The sequence below is a fragment of the Ornithorhynchus anatinus genome, chromosome 8, assembly GCF_004115215.2.
Source record: "Ornithorhynchus anatinus isolate Pmale09 chromosome 8, mOrnAna1.pri.v4, whole genome shotgun sequence".
In the NCBI taxonomy this organism is placed as follows: domain Eukaryota; kingdom Metazoa; phylum Chordata; class Mammalia; order Monotremata; family Ornithorhynchidae; genus Ornithorhynchus; species Ornithorhynchus anatinus.
In genome coordinates, this window is record NC_041735.1 from 40,413,923 (window position 1) to 40,429,178 (window position 15,256).

General features: G+C 45.7%; 1 protein-coding gene across 3 annotated transcripts in view; it reads left to right on the top strand.

Moving 5' to 3' along the window:
- The window catches only part of CAPN7 (calpain 7), a 74,845-nt gene that overhangs the window by 31,909 nt on the left and 27,680 nt on the right, over positions 1 to 15,256 (top strand). For 2 of the 3 annotated variants that reach the window (XM_029070805.1, XM_039912830.1), the window contains exons 1-2: positions 10,146 to 10,257; positions 14,185 to 14,293. In XM_029070805.1, coding sequence (XP_028926638.1) covers positions 10,156 to 10,257; positions 14,185 to 14,293 — 211 coding nt within the window. In that variant the 5' untranslated portion in view covers positions 10,146 to 10,155. Of the gene's footprint in view, positions 1 to 10,145; positions 10,258 to 14,184; positions 14,294 to 15,256 lie in introns of those variants that run through there. The other variant, XM_029070806.1, reaches the window with a different exon arrangement.

The following is a 15,256-nucleotide window of genomic DNA, read 5'->3' on the forward strand; positions in this document are numbered from 1 at the left end:
TCCCCATTTTACAGGTGAGGGAACTGAGGCACAGGGACGTTAAGTGACTCGCCCAAGGTCACATAGCTAAAAAGTGGCAGAGCCGGGATTAGAACCCAGGTCCTCTGACTCCCAAGCTCGTGCTCTTTCCACTAAGCCACGTTCACCAGTTGTCTGCAGTGTGACCTTGGGCAAGTTCCTTAACGTCTCTGTGCCTCAGTTCCCTCATCTGTAAAATGGGGATTAAGATTGTGAGCTCTCTGTGGGATAGGGACCATGTCCAACCCGATTATCTTCTATCTACCACAGCACTTAGAACAGTGCCTGGCACATAGTAAGCACTTAACAAATATAATTATTATGATTGTTATTAGCTAGAAGGAATCCACAGATAGGAGCTGGTAAATTTAATATATAACTGCTGTAATATTTCTGATAGTCCACCAAAGACTTACTCTTTCTTGGGGAGACAGAGGAGTTGAGCCCCAGAGTTCCTTCATTCATTCAAACGTACTTATTGATGTTGATTATTAAAGTTGATGTGGCTGGTGGATGCATCAAACCAGCATCATCTGGAGAGTTCTTATGTATGGTTGTTTTGGGTTTTTATGGTATTTGTTAGGTGCTTATTATGTGCCAGGTACGGTACTAAACCCTGTGGTAGATGCAAGCTAATCAGGTTGGGCATAGTCCCTATCCCACATGAGGTTCACAGTCTTAATCCCCATTTTACAGGTGAGGTGATTATTAAGGCCCAGAGAAGTACTTGCCCAAGATCATACAGCAGATAAGTGGCAGAGCAGCAATTAGAACCCAGGTCCTTCTGACTCTAGCCACTAGACCACACTCCTTCTCATAGTGGTTACAACATCAAACCAGTGTCACCTGAGGACTTCCTGCTTCTGTGATCCAAAATGAAGATCACCTGATGCTGCAACCTAAACATGCCTCCGATGGGAGGAACCATGAGTTGGCTACTCCAAACCAATATTGCCTGAAAGAGGTTTGCTGCCCCTGTAGAGATCAGTCACAGGCCCAAGACTTGTCTTCCTACCCCAAGGGTTATGGCTCCTTCCAGGTTAGTGATCCAGCATTCTAGATCATAAAATGCTGCAGAGTAGCCAGTTGCCCTAGATGGAGATTTCAGGGATTACTGAAAATAGGTTTTCTGTTGCCAGGGGCAGGGGAGAGCTATTTTAGTAATCCTTCTCAGATAATAAGCCATCCTTATTTCGTGTTTGGGAATGGATAGGTCCATCAGGGTTTCCTTGCTCTAATTAGTGTCCCCAGGTTTCTGTGTGTGGACTTAAGCGGAGTGTCAGGGAGACCCTCTAGAGTAATACTGCCAAGAGAGTGACAGCATAACAGTCCCAGCTTTATATACCAAAGCAAGTATTTAGCAAGGTGATCAGCGGATTCATTTGGGGAATGCAGGTGCTCCAGTTCCTTTCATTCTCTCTTCCCTAGGAGAACACCATACCCTTTCAACCACTTCCTTTCCTCAACTCCTCCCTTTTTGATTCTGTGGGCTATTTGGCCTTGAAAATATTACTGTCTCTGTCTCTAAGTCTGGCTTGGCCTTCCAGTGCTCTGCATCTCCATAACCAGTTTAGACTGTGAGTCCCATCTAGGAAAGGGACTGTGTCTGACCTGATTATCTTGTACCTAACCCAGCAGCGTGGCCTAATGGATAGAACACAGGCCTAGGAGTCAGAAGGACTGGGGTTCTAGTTCTGGGTCCACTGCTCGTTTGCTGTGTGACCTTGGGCAAGTCAATTAACTTCCCTGTACCTCTTCCCTCATCTGTAAAAATGGGGATTAAAGACTGTGAGTCACATGTGGGACATGGACTGTGTCCAACCTGATTAGCTTGTATCTACCCCAGCACTTAGTATACTGCCTGGCACATAGTAGGTGTTTAATACCATTCTTTTAAAAAAAGTGCTTAACAAGTACTATATTTAAAAAAAATAAATTACAGCATTTCATCCTGGTGCAGAGGAATGGAGCTAATCTCAGAATCCTGAGAAGCAGCACCCCACCATCCAGGCTCATCCAGGAGATCGGGATTCAGCATGCCTCTCCACTTCCGTTTCACAGACCTGTCAGGGTGGGGAGATGGCCCTGCAGGCTGAGGCTTTGCCTGTGCTGGCTTCTCTCCTTTTCCCCAAGACATCATTTTATTCTCCTTCAAAGTCCCCGGGCAGCTACCTGCTCTCTGCTCCCCAAAGCTCTAGGAAGACCAAGCCTTCTGGTTTGAGGGAAGAGGGAATGCAACTCTGTGGAATATGGTGAAGCGGAGCAGGCTTGAGGCTTGTGACCCGGACAGGAATATTGGGGATCAGGGTGGCGAGCGTGCCGTTCCTTCCGGGGATTCTCTGGCTTGCATCTGTAGTAGGGTGTCCTGGGTTGTTTATACACACCCACACTGTTAATTATTCCAGTCTTGGTCAAAAGCAGCAAGTAACTTATGATTGATCGACCGAATGGAGAATCTGGGGAAAATGAAGTGAAATTCTATTTTTTTATCATTAGGTAACCCCTTTTCCTTCTGAGTCAAAAGAACCCCTCCAGCTTCCCGCACAGGGAAGATGAAAGCAGCGTTTGCCCCTGTGTTTTGTTCTCCACAGCTGCTTACTGTTGTGATAATGAACCAATTCATCATGCCACTGACAGATTGGGGACATTGTAGTTGGAAGAAGAACACAACAAGCCTGCTTTGATTTTTAAGAAAATGCAAAGAGGAATATAATTTTCAACAGATGTGCTCCTCACTCATCTGTAGCATCTGAGAAACATGCCCAGGCCAGCCACCACATGGACTTGACCTCCTGGTTCCGCTGTTTCAGACAAGCAGGAGAGTGTTTGTGCCTTGATGGGAGTCAGTTTGTACACTGCATATGCTTCTCACTCTAGGTTGCTTTGGGTCTCAAATAATGGATTGGGAAGTAGATGTTATCCTGAATGAATACTGGCTGTCCAGCCCTGGGTATTTTCCTGTAAGAGCCTAGCACCACATGGTGGAATTCTGTAGAGTTGCATGAGGAATACTATATTGAAAAACCACTGAGTTTTCCAGGAAGGCCCAAGTTAATTCACTAAGAAATTGGTCAGTTTTACGTTGGCTTTGCTTTTACGTTTTCTGCTGCTTTTAATACTAATATATTTTGCTAAATTATAATCTAGAAGTCACAAGGACCCTGCTCAATGTCATTATTTAACAGATTTGAAGCATTTGGGGATTAGGAGTCAGATGGCCTGGATTTTAGTCCATCCCTTGCCTGCTGTGTAATCTTGGGCAATTCACTTAAAGTCTCTGTGCCTCAATTTCCTCGTCAGTAAAATGGGGGCAAACTACCTGCTCTCCCCCCTACCCCATAGATCATCAGTCCCATATAAGACAGGCACTCTCCCCATCTGATTATCTCTAATCTACCCCAGCGCTTAGCATGTAGTAAATGCTCTAATGCCATTATATAATAATATATGATCATATAATATATATTATTACTTTTCTCAGTTTGGTGAGTAATGTTTGCCAGCCTGACTTCATTTATTGCACTCCCTGTGTCCTACCAGGGAGAAGAAAAGGAACCTGGTAAAACATTTTAGAGGGTAAGGTGTTTTATACCCGTCTGCCAGCTTGGATTTTTTACATTAGATTTTGCCACCCAGAAAAATAATCTTGCAGGGCAGTCCTGGCAGCAGTCAATCCTTGGGACAGTCACCCCATCCCAGGACTTAATGGTTCAAAGAAGGAGGAAAAGGTGCTGAGTGAACAACAGTGCTTCTCTGGTCCTGAAGGTATCCCCTCCTCAAGCAGAAACCTTCTCCTAAACCCAGAACCCACAAAAAATCCATTGTTTTTAGTATCTCCTTGAATCCTATGCTGCTCACTCAATCACCCTCTCCTGTAGAGGTGGTGCTGCTTTTACAACTTCTGGATTGTACCCAGACCCACACTCCAGCAGGTAAAAAAAATGCACTTAAGCAACAGAGACTTGATAATCTTAAGCAGTCCCAGTCTTCCTATCTCAGTATAGGGTTACTGGGGCTGTGGGTGGCTTCTAGTCATTGGACTGTCATCCTCAGTGTGATCGTGGGGATGGGTTAATTGGGCAGGAGGTGGAGCAGAACAGCTGGACCTTGTTTGTTCATGTTTCCCTCCTGAAAATGTGGATTGCTTCATGAGACACTAAGTATTTATTTGGTTTCCTGCAAGGCTACTCTGCCATTACTGAAACCACCACCTACTCTTCTCCCCTCCCTTCCCTGTCACTCCATTCTTCCAGATTCTGGCTGGGAAAGTGTCACTCAATGGGATGGCTGGGCCCGGGGCCTAGTTTTAAATTGAATTTGTGAAGTGTAGAAGGTAGTGAGCCACAGTGGTGAAAATAAATATGTTCCTGAAGTATTTTAGATTCTTTTCTGCCATAAAAGACCACTTTCTATTAGCAATATGAAAGTGTATTTCCAAACCATCATTGGGGTATCGCCATTTTAAATGAATAGAATCCTGTAAACTGTCTACAAATATGTTGGTATTCTGAGCTCTGTGAAATTATCCTAGATAAATCTGGTAAAAAAAAAACACCCTGCTTTTCAGGACTAGAAAACTTTTGCCATAAGTGTTCTTATACTAACAATTGCTCCCTTCTCAAAGGAAAGCTCGTTATAGGCAGGAAAGGTCTCTGCCAAATCTGTTGCAGTATATTCTCCGCCAAATCTGCTGCAGTGTATTCTCCCAAGCACTTAGTAGAGTGATCTGCACATAGTGAGTGCTCAAAAAAAACAAAACCATTGGTGGTGATGATGACCTCTCCACTTCACCTCAGTAAACAGTCTCACTATTCAGAAGACTTGAATTATTCACTACAAGGCCCAGGTGATTGCACCATCTTCCAAGCCAGTCCATTCTTATTTGAACTTTTGATTACCTTAAAAGGACTGTTGATTTTAAAATGGCTTTCAAAACCAAATTTTATTGTAAGTGGATTAATTGTACTTTGGAGATGGGAAATGACAGGACCCGCAAGCATTTCCAGGTGGATTTTAATTTGGTATTTCTGCTAACCATTACTGTAACTGATCCAGTTTTTCCTTTGGTGATGAGACTGTCGAAGTCTTTGTTGGAACCCAGTAGGGAATGATTTAAGTGTTGCAAAACCTTATCCTGTGCAAATTGGCTCAGCTAACTGTTTCATTGTGTTTCACCTGCCGAGAGCCTGTAGAAGAACTGCAGATGGTAGTGATCCAGATGGAAGTAAGTAGCACATAAAAATATCTTTTCTGAGTCATTCTTCCATAAAGGATCTTTCCTCATTTTTCACATTAGGGCAAGAATGTGTATTTGGGTTCAGCAGAATCTGGAAACAGCAATGACACGGCCCACACTTCCTCAAAGAAAATGTAACTGGTAATACATATGATGCCCACCCACATCATGAAACAGTCACACCTGGGCCTCATCCCAAACTTCCCCCAAACACTCCCTTCTGGCTCCTAGCCCAGCTTTCCCATATGGTGTCGTGGACAAGTCCTGACCAATGATCTAAAGGTGTGCAGAGTGAAAGGTGAGCCAGAGAAAAAGACAGGAGAGAGCAAAGAAGAGACTGTGGAGACAGCGAAAGAAGTAGGGAGAAACACTCAAGGGGGACATTCCATTTGCATCTTTCCTCCCCTCACCCCTCTTCTGTACTTTTATCCTCTTCTTTTCAATCAATCAGTGGTATTTGAACACTTACTGTGTACAGAGCATTGTACTCTGGGCTTGGGAGAATACAGAAAAGAGTTGGGAATCAATCACTGGTATTTTTTGAGGGCTTATAGTGTGCAGAGCATTGTACTAAGCATTTGGGAAAGTACAGTATAACAGAGTCGGTAGACATAGTCCCTGCCCAAAAGGATTTTCCTTCTCTTTTTTCCCTTTTTTTCATCTGTGGGCAACTACCCATCAAGAACTGAATTTTCTGCTGCTTTGAATGAGGAAGCTGCTTGCTTCTCATCCAGATTCATGATTGAATAGCCACTGACCTCTGATAGAAAAATCAACTTTCTCAGTTTGGGGGCTGGGGGAAGTCGAGGGGAGGGAGCAGGAGCCATCATGGCTACATAGAAATCCTCGAGCTAACTGAAGCCAGAATTACTGCAATTAAGAAACAATGGTCTAGATAATATGTGTAGACTTTAGAGCTAAGAATAACTTAAGGTAGTTTTTCCCTCACATTCCAGCTGCCTATATTATCCCATTCCAATATTAGTGTATTGTATATTGTAATATAATACAGTGTACATATTCAGTAGCACCATCTTCAACCATTATATTCATTATATTCATTCTCAGTCTGTTTCGTGTGCTCCTTCTCTGCCTCCCACTCCCTTACTGTGGTTGTCCCTCAAGGTTCAGACCTGGGTCCCCTTCTATTCTTCATCTTCACCACTCCCTCGGAGAACTCATTAGCTCAGAGAAGCAGCGTGGCTTTGTGGATAGAGCACGGGCCTGGAAGTCAGAAGGACCTGAATTCTAATCATGACTCTGCTACATGTCTGCTGTGTGACCTTGGGCAAGTCACTTAACTTCTCTGGGCCTCAGTTACCTCATCTGTAAAATGGAAAAGAAGAGCGTGAGCCCCATGTGGGACAGAGACTGTGTCCAACCTGACTAATTTATATCTACCCCAGTGCTTAGAAGAATGCTTGGTACAAAGTAATAATAATAATCAGTGGCTTCAACTACCACCTCTCTGCAGATGATCCCCAAATCCTCATCTCCAGCCCTGATATCTCTCTCCTTTGCAGTCTCGCATTTCTTCCTGCCTCCAAGACATCTCTGCTTGGCTGTCCCATCATCAACTCAATCCTAACAGGCCTAAAACAGCAGTCCTTATCTTCCCACCCAAACCCTGCACTTCCCCTTCCTTTCCCATCACTGTAGACGGCACCACCATCCTTTTTGTCTCACAAGGCCATAACCTTGGCATTATCCTTGACTCCTCTCTCTCATTCAACCCGCATATTCAGCCCATCACTAAATCCTGCCAGTTCGACCTTCACCTCATCACTAAAACCCACCCTTTACTCAACATCCAAACTGCTACCATCTTAGTCCAAGCACTTATCCTGTTCCTCCTTGATCTACCAGCCAGTAGCAACCTTTTTGCTGACCTCCCCATCTCCCATCTCTTCCCACTCCAATCCATACTTTACTTTGCTGCCCAGGTTATTTTTCTATAGAAACGATCAGGCCGTATTTCCCCACTCCTCAAGAACCTCCAGTGGTTGCCCAGCCACTTCCATATCCAACAGAAACTCCTTCCCGTCGGCTTTAAAGCACTCGATCACCTTCCCCCAACTCCACCTCACTTAAAGTCTCTCCTAAAAACCCAGCTCACACACTCCTAATGCCAACCTTCTCACCCTACCTCGATCTCTTCCGTCTCATCACTGACCTCCCACCCACATCCTGGCCTCTTCATATCTGACAATTATTCTCCTCACCTTCAGAGCCTTATTGAAGGCCCATCTCCTCCAAGAGGCCTTCCCCGACTAAGCCCTCATTTCCTTTTCTCCCAGTCCCTTCTGCACCGCCTTGACTTGCTCCCTTTACTCATCCCTCCTCCCAGCCCCACAGCACTTGTATATATATATTAGTAATTTCATTTGTATTAATTTCTGGTCCACCCCCCATCCCCAGTCTGTAAGCTCGTTGTAGGCAGGGAATGTGCCTGCTATGTTGTTAATATTGTACCTATTACAATATGAATACACAGGAATTAATATACCGCTCTGCAAACAGTAAGCACTCAATGAATACAATTCACTGACTATAAACACATATGAAATTGCTTTTATTGATTAAAGATGATGCTACTGACACTGGACATCCATGAAGGTGTGTAAGACAGTAGAGAGACCGATGCTTGACTGGGGGCTTCATTATAACACACTCAAAATGATGGAACAGTTAAAGGCAAAAGATAGGTGTTCCAGGTAGTAGGAGGTTTCTGAAGCTGATTTGGGGAAATGAGTATTTTATGGTAAGTGTATGTTAAGGAACCAAACTGTAGCCTCAGGGCCTTGTCCCATTAGTTGGCAGGATGAACCCAGATGCACCTTGCTTGAATCCCATTTTTTCAGCATAAAGCAAAGGGGAATTGGAAACCTTGATCTGCTAAAGAATAAGCTTTCCTTTCCAGACTGAGCCCTCCCTTTCCCCCTGCTCCTCCCCTCTCCATCGCCCCTACTCCCTCCCTCTGCTCTACCCCCCTCCCCTAACCACAGCATATTTATTGCTCCATTTATTTTATTAATGATGTGCATAGATAGATAATTCTATTGTGGGTTCCAGTTCCCGCTCTGCCGTTTGTCCTCTGTGTGACCTTGGGTAAACCACTTCACTTCTCTGTGCTTCAGGCACCTCATCTGTAAAATGGGTATTAAGACTGGGAGCCCTGCATGGGACAACCCGTTTAGCCTGCAACCATCCCACCGCTAAGTGCTCGGCAAACAGTAAGCACTCAACAAATACCATCGTTATTACTATGAGAAGCAGCATGGCCTAGTGGAGAGAGCAGGGGCCTGGGACTCAGAAGGTCATGGGTGTTTGGATGGCGTCGAGGCCTCTCTACTTGTTGTCTGGTCTGTCTCCCCCTTCTAACCTGTGAGTCCGTTGTGGGGTAGGGATGATCTCTATCTGTTAATGAATTGTACTTTCCCAAGTGCTTAGTACAATGCTTTCTAACAATAATAATAATAGTGGTGGTATTTTTTAAGTGCTTACTATGTGCCAAGCACTGTTCTAAGTGCTGGAGTATTCAGTAATATTTATTGAGCGCTTACTATGTGCAGAGCACTGTACTAAGCACTTGGAATGTACAATTTGGCAACAGATAAAGGCAATCCCTGCCCAATGATGGGCTTATAGTCTAATCAGGGGAGACAGACGGACGAAACAAGACAAGATAATCACGATAAATAGAATCAAGGGGATGTACACCTCATCTGGAGTAAGGTACAAGGTAATCAGGGAGTCCCACGTGGGGCTCACAGTCATCATCCCCATTTTACAGATGAGGTCACTGAGGCCCAGAGAAGTGAAGTGACTTGCATAAAGTCACACAGTTGACAAGGGGTGGAGGGGGATTAATAATATTAATAATAGTGTTGGTATTTGTTAAGTGCTTACTATGTGCAGAACACTGTTCTACACGCTGGGGGAGAGACAAGGCTATCAGGTTGTCCCATGTGAGGCTCACAGTCTTCATCCCCATTTTACAGTTGAGGTAACTGAGGCACAAAGAAGTTAAGTGACTGGCCCAAAGTCACACAGTTGACAAGTGGCAGAGCCGGGATTAGAACCCATGACCTCTGACTCCTGGTCTGGGCTTTTTCCACTGAGCCACGCTGCTTCTCAGCACACAGTAAGTGCTCAATAAATAGGGAGGAAGGAAGGATTGAATGAAGGAATGAGTGAATGAATGAATGAGAATGAATGAATGAGAGTGAATGAATGAGTGAATGAATGAATGAATGAGAGTGAGTGAATGAGAGTGAGTGAGTGAATGAATGAGAGTGAATGAATGAATGAATGAAGTGAACGAATGAATGAGTGAATGAATATGAGTGAGTGAATGAATGTGATTGAAGGAATGAGGGAGTGAATGAATGTGATTGAATGAATGAGGGAGTGAATGAATGAATGTGATTGAATGAATGAGTGAGTGAATAAATGAATGTGAATGAATGAGTGAATGAATGAAAGTGGGTGAATGAGGGAGGGAAGGAAGGAAAGAAGGGAGGGAGGGAGGGGACGGGAGCGTGTGCGCAGGCGCGGCCGAGCCGTTCCCCGCGTTTCCTCCCCGCCGACCTCCCCGGCGCGTGCGTCAGGGGGCGCGAGGCGGAGGCGGAGGCCGAGGCGTCACGGGGAAGTTGGGGCGGCCGAGGCGGCAGCGGAGGAGCCCCAAGGCCGGGCCCGCCCAGGGCACCAACCCAACCGAACGGGGCCCCGACGCCCCATTTTCTCCCCGTCGTTTCCCCGCCGGCCGGTCGGACGGTCGGTCGGTCGGTCGGTCGGTCGGCAGGGCCCGAGGGGGGGGGCGGGGGGGGGGCACCGGGCGGCGGGGCGCATGCGCTGCCGGGCGCGCGCCCAGGGCGGGGCGGGGCGGGGCGGGACAAGCCATGGACGCGGCGGCGCTGGAGCGGGACGCGGTGCAGTTCGCCCAGCTGGCGGTGCAGCGGGACCAGGGCGGCCGCTACCAGGAGGCCGTCTTTTACTACAAGGTAGTGGGCTCGTAGGACGGTTGGTCCGCAGGAGGCCGGGCCGGGGAGGGGGTGGGCGCGGGGCGGCTTCACTTCCCTGGGCCTCGGTGCCCTCCGCCGTCGAGCGGGAGCCCCACGGGGGACCCCCCCGTCGTCGCCTCTTCTCTCCGCCCAGCGCCTGCGGCGGCGCTCGGTGGCCGGAGCCCGGGCTGGGGAGGCAGAGATCGTGGGTTCGAATCCCGGCCCCGACGCTTGTCCGCCGGCCGACGAGGCACGGCACTTCTCTGGGCCTCAGCCACCTCCCCTGGAAAACGGGGATGAAGACTGGGAGCCTCACCTGGGACAACCTCATCACCCTCTGTCTCCCCCAGCGCTTAGAACAGTGCTCTGCACAGAGTACCACCTGATTACCCGCTATCTATCCCAGCGTTTAGAACAGTGCCCTGCACAGAGTACAACCTGATTACCTTCTATCCCAGCGCTTAGAACAGTGCTCTGCACGTAGTACAACCTGATGACCCTCTATCCCAGCGCTTAGAACAGTGCTCTGCACGTAGTACAACCTGATTACCCTCTATCTATCCCAACGCTTTGAACAGTGCTCTCTGCCCATAGTACGACCTGATTACCCTCTATCTATCCCAGCGCTTAGAACAGTGCTCTGCACACAGTACAACCTGATTACCCTCTATCCTAGTGCTTAGAACAGTGCTCTCTGCACATAGTACAACCTGATTACCCTCTATCCCAGCGCTTAGAACAGTGCTCTGCACGTAGTACAACCTGATGACCCTCTATCCCAACGCTTTGAACAGTGCTCTCTGCCCATAGTACGACCTGATTACTCTCTATCTATCCCAGCGCTTAGAACAGTGCTCTGCACATAGTACAACCTGATTACCCTCTGGGACGCTTAGAACAGTGCTCTGCACGTAGTACAACCTGATTACCCTCTATCCCAGCGCTTAGAACAGTGCTCTGCACATAGTACAACCTGATTACCCTCTATCCCAGCGCTTAGAACAGTGCTCTGCACGTAGTACAACCTGATTACCCTCTATCTATCCCAGCACTTAGAACAGTGCTCTGCACGAAGTAAGAGCTTAAATACCAACATTAGGATGATTATTAACAGACGCCATGATTCATTCATTCAATAGTATTTGTTGAGCGCTTACTAATGTGCAGAGCACTGTACTAAGCGCTTGGAATGTACAATTCGGCAACAGAGAGAGACCATCCCTGCCCAGTGACGGGCGCTCAGCATAACCGGTCATTATTATTATTATTATAAACCCAATTGAATGAATGATTTAATGAATGAATGAAATGCCCCCACAGTGTCCTGCCCCGCCCCCCCCCCCCCCCCCACCATCTCGTGGAAACCACCTTCTTGAATCCTTCCCGAGCCCCAGTTCCAGATCGGGGGGGGGGGGGGGGGGGTAATAATAACGATGGTATTAGGCACTTACTATGTGCCAAGCACCACCCTTGAGCTACTGACGAGAGACCGACACAGCGCTTAGAACAGTGCTCGGCACATAGTAAGCACTTAACAAATACCATCATTATTATTATAATAACATCCATTCATTCAATGGTATTTACTGAGCACCTACTCTGGGCAGAGCCCTGTACTAAGCTCTGGGATACTTATGATGGTATTTGTTAAGCACTTACTATGTGCCTGGCACTGTTCTATGCGCCGGGGCAGATAGGAGATGCAGGGCTGGACGCATCCCTGTCCCGCGTGGGGCTCACAAGCTTAATCCCCGTTGTACAGATGAGGGAAGTGAGGCCCAGAGAAGTAAAGTGACTCGCCCAGGGTCACACAGCAGACAAGTGGTGGATGCAGGATTAGAACTCACGACCTTCTGAGTCCCAGGCCCCCGCTTGATCCACTAGGCCATGCTGCTTCTCATAATAATAATAATGATGATGGTATCTGTTGAGCCGTTACTGTTCGCCGAGCACTAGGAGCTGGGATAGTTGCAAGGCAATCGGGTTTTCCCACGTGGGGCTCACAGCCTTCATCCTTATTTTACAAATGAGATACCCAAAACAGAGAAGTGAAGTGGTTTGCCCAAGGTCACAAGCAGACAAGCGGCGGAGCTGGGATTAAAACCCACATCCTCTGACTCCCAAGCCCGGGGTCTTGCCAGTAAAACACGCTACTTTTCAATCCGCTGCCTCAGTCACGCTGCTTTATATTCCAACACTCGGCTCGACTGTAAACCTGATTTCACTGAAGAACAACTTAGAGTCCACCGAAGCGTTTGGATGTGTCAGTACATCTTTTCCCTGATTGGAATCCCTGTGGGATTACAATGGGTCATGTTATATGTCCATCAGACAGTTGCTTGTATTGAGTGCTTACTAGGTGCAGAGCACCATACTAATCGTTTGGGAGAGTTCATTTGACAGTTCACTGCCCACAAGGAGCTTACTCGGCGCACTCAGTGCGTGACACTTTGGTGGGCACCTTTGGCCGGCCAATCCTCTGCCCCCGAATTCAACCTTCCAAATGCAAAAGGATAGAGCCTTGATTTTGTCGCGATATTTTAATGAGAATAATAATTACGGCCTTAAGCGCTTACAGTGGGTCGGGAACTGTTCTAAGTGCTGCGGTAGGTACAGGTTCATCAGAGTGGGCACAGTCCCTGTCTCACGTGGGGCTCACAGTCTAAGTAGGTAGGAAGAACAAGTTTTGAATCCCCATTTTACAGAGGAGGGAACTGAGGTGCAGCCAAGTTAAGTAGGCAATCTGTAAAAGTGCAAGTTGTTGATTATACCCTAAGTATGTCCTGGCTTTTTTTTAAAATTGAAAAAAGCCATTGGATCAATGACCCTTTTTCTGGCGTTAAATTAGAACTGATTGGGAGTAGCACTTCTGGAAATATAGGGCAGTTGCTTTTGGTATTGCTCGTTTTTCTGAAGCATAATATGTGTTATTTTTGTGAGGTTTTTCAAAGTTATGAAAGTCAGAAAATAGTCTCACTTGTAGAAGTGGGCTTTGTATATTTGTTTTGGTGGTAGGTCTTTATTCACGAGAATGTTTTTCTGTATTGACAAACTTTTCGGTTACTGTTCTTCCTGTGCTTCCAAAAATAGCGTAGACGCTCCGCCGTAGTTGTTGAAAACACAGATATAGCAAGTAAGCAAAAACTAAATAACTTTTCAGATGAGTGTAATGGGTGGCTGTTGGGATGGCATAACCAGGTGAGAAGTGGAAAATGCCTCTTGAAGGAGTAGGCTTTTAGGAGGGCTTTCAGGGTGGAGAGGGCAAAGGTCTAGTGAATTTGAGTAAGGAAAGAGTCCCATGCAGGGGAAAGTATGTGATTCCAACCATATGGATGAGTGTCACTGAAAGACAATCCCTTGCACACTGTGTCCACAATACTATTGCCAGGTGCCTTTTTGAGTTCCTTAAACAGTATGAACACACTCCATAAATAGGGCTGCTGGGGAACTAAGCTGTTCCGTTAACAGCAAGAGATGAACGTTGAACCAACTTTAGTTTAACTTTAGGGCTCGGGTTTGAGGAAGCGAGAGATCTCGTACCACCACTGAGACATGCAGTTGATCTGTTTTTATAGTAGTAATGGATTCCCCTGAACTAGCCACGTTCTCTTGCCAAATTCCCATGTAGCCAACAGCAGGCATTGGAAGATGGGTGGCTAGGGAACTGAAAGACTCTGATATCTCAGCAAGAGACATATATTTCAACTATGCCATTAGATTTTCTCTGTGTAATTTGCAGTACTCAGAAAATGAAGACAAATATGGGATGATCAAAAATAACGGTTACTGGAAAAGGTTTACTTAGAACCTCATAACACTGACAATACCGGAATATTTACCTAATAATGAATTAGGAAGCAAAATATAAATTCAGAGAAATGCTGTTCTTTTGTAACCCTCTAAAATTGTCCCCTTTTTATGTTTTAGGAAGCTGCACAAGCCTTGATTTATGCTGGCATGGCAGGATCAAGTCTAGAAAATATTCAGGATAAAATAAATGAATATTTGGAAAGAGTCCAAGCTCTTTATTCAGCAGGTTGGTGAAGGCCTTTTAATTACAGCTGAAAATATATGTCCATTGAGAATTGAACACTATTTCAGATCTGAGTCTGGGTAACAATTGCATAATTTATATTTGTAAGTGCTGATTCTGTAATGAAGTATCACTTTCACAAGTAATCTTATCCACATAGGTATGTATATGTATGTATATGTGTGTTTGTATAGTTGAGTTGTCCTCTGTATTTGAAATGGATACCAATAATGGTGAAATTCACTTATGTGCATGGGTTTGAAAAGGCCAGTGCAGGACCCACCGTCCCCATCACATCATGCATACACTGTGATCCATCTAGCAGTTGGAAAACACATTGTATTTTTTCTGTTTTTAACATAAATGGAGGTTGGTTTCTAGTTATTTAGGTGGTTGAGTAGCAAATATCAGAGAGAACTGTAGATTAGGCAGAGTAAAATTATGAATCTTTAATAATTACTTTGAGAGCTTACCCTTTTAATAACTTAGGTTTGTAGGCAACATGTAAGCAAGATGTTCAGCTTCCCTTGAATTAACTTCTCCTAGACTTTTTAAAGTTGCTTGGAAGGGTGATTGGAATCGCGTGCAATTATGTGAAATTATAAGCCTAGGGAGAGAGGTATATGAACATAAACTGTATCGATGCAGTAGAAGGACTTTAGTTTTTGGTTTATAGAAAGAGTAGAGGTACACCATCTATCACTAGTATTTATTGAGCACTTTCTGTTTGCAAAACACTATACTAAGTGCTTGGGAGAATACCAAAGTTAGAAGAGAGAATTCCGGCCCTTGAGGAATCCAGCAGGTAAAAAAGTCTCACAGATGGAAGAAGGAAATGGGAAAATGGATATGGGGATGAGTATGTGCTTAAATTGAAAAGCATGTACAGAGATGTACAATTCGATGTATACAGAAGTACCTTAGATAGTTGCAAATGCACAAGTGAGGAGGTGACACCAGAGGTCT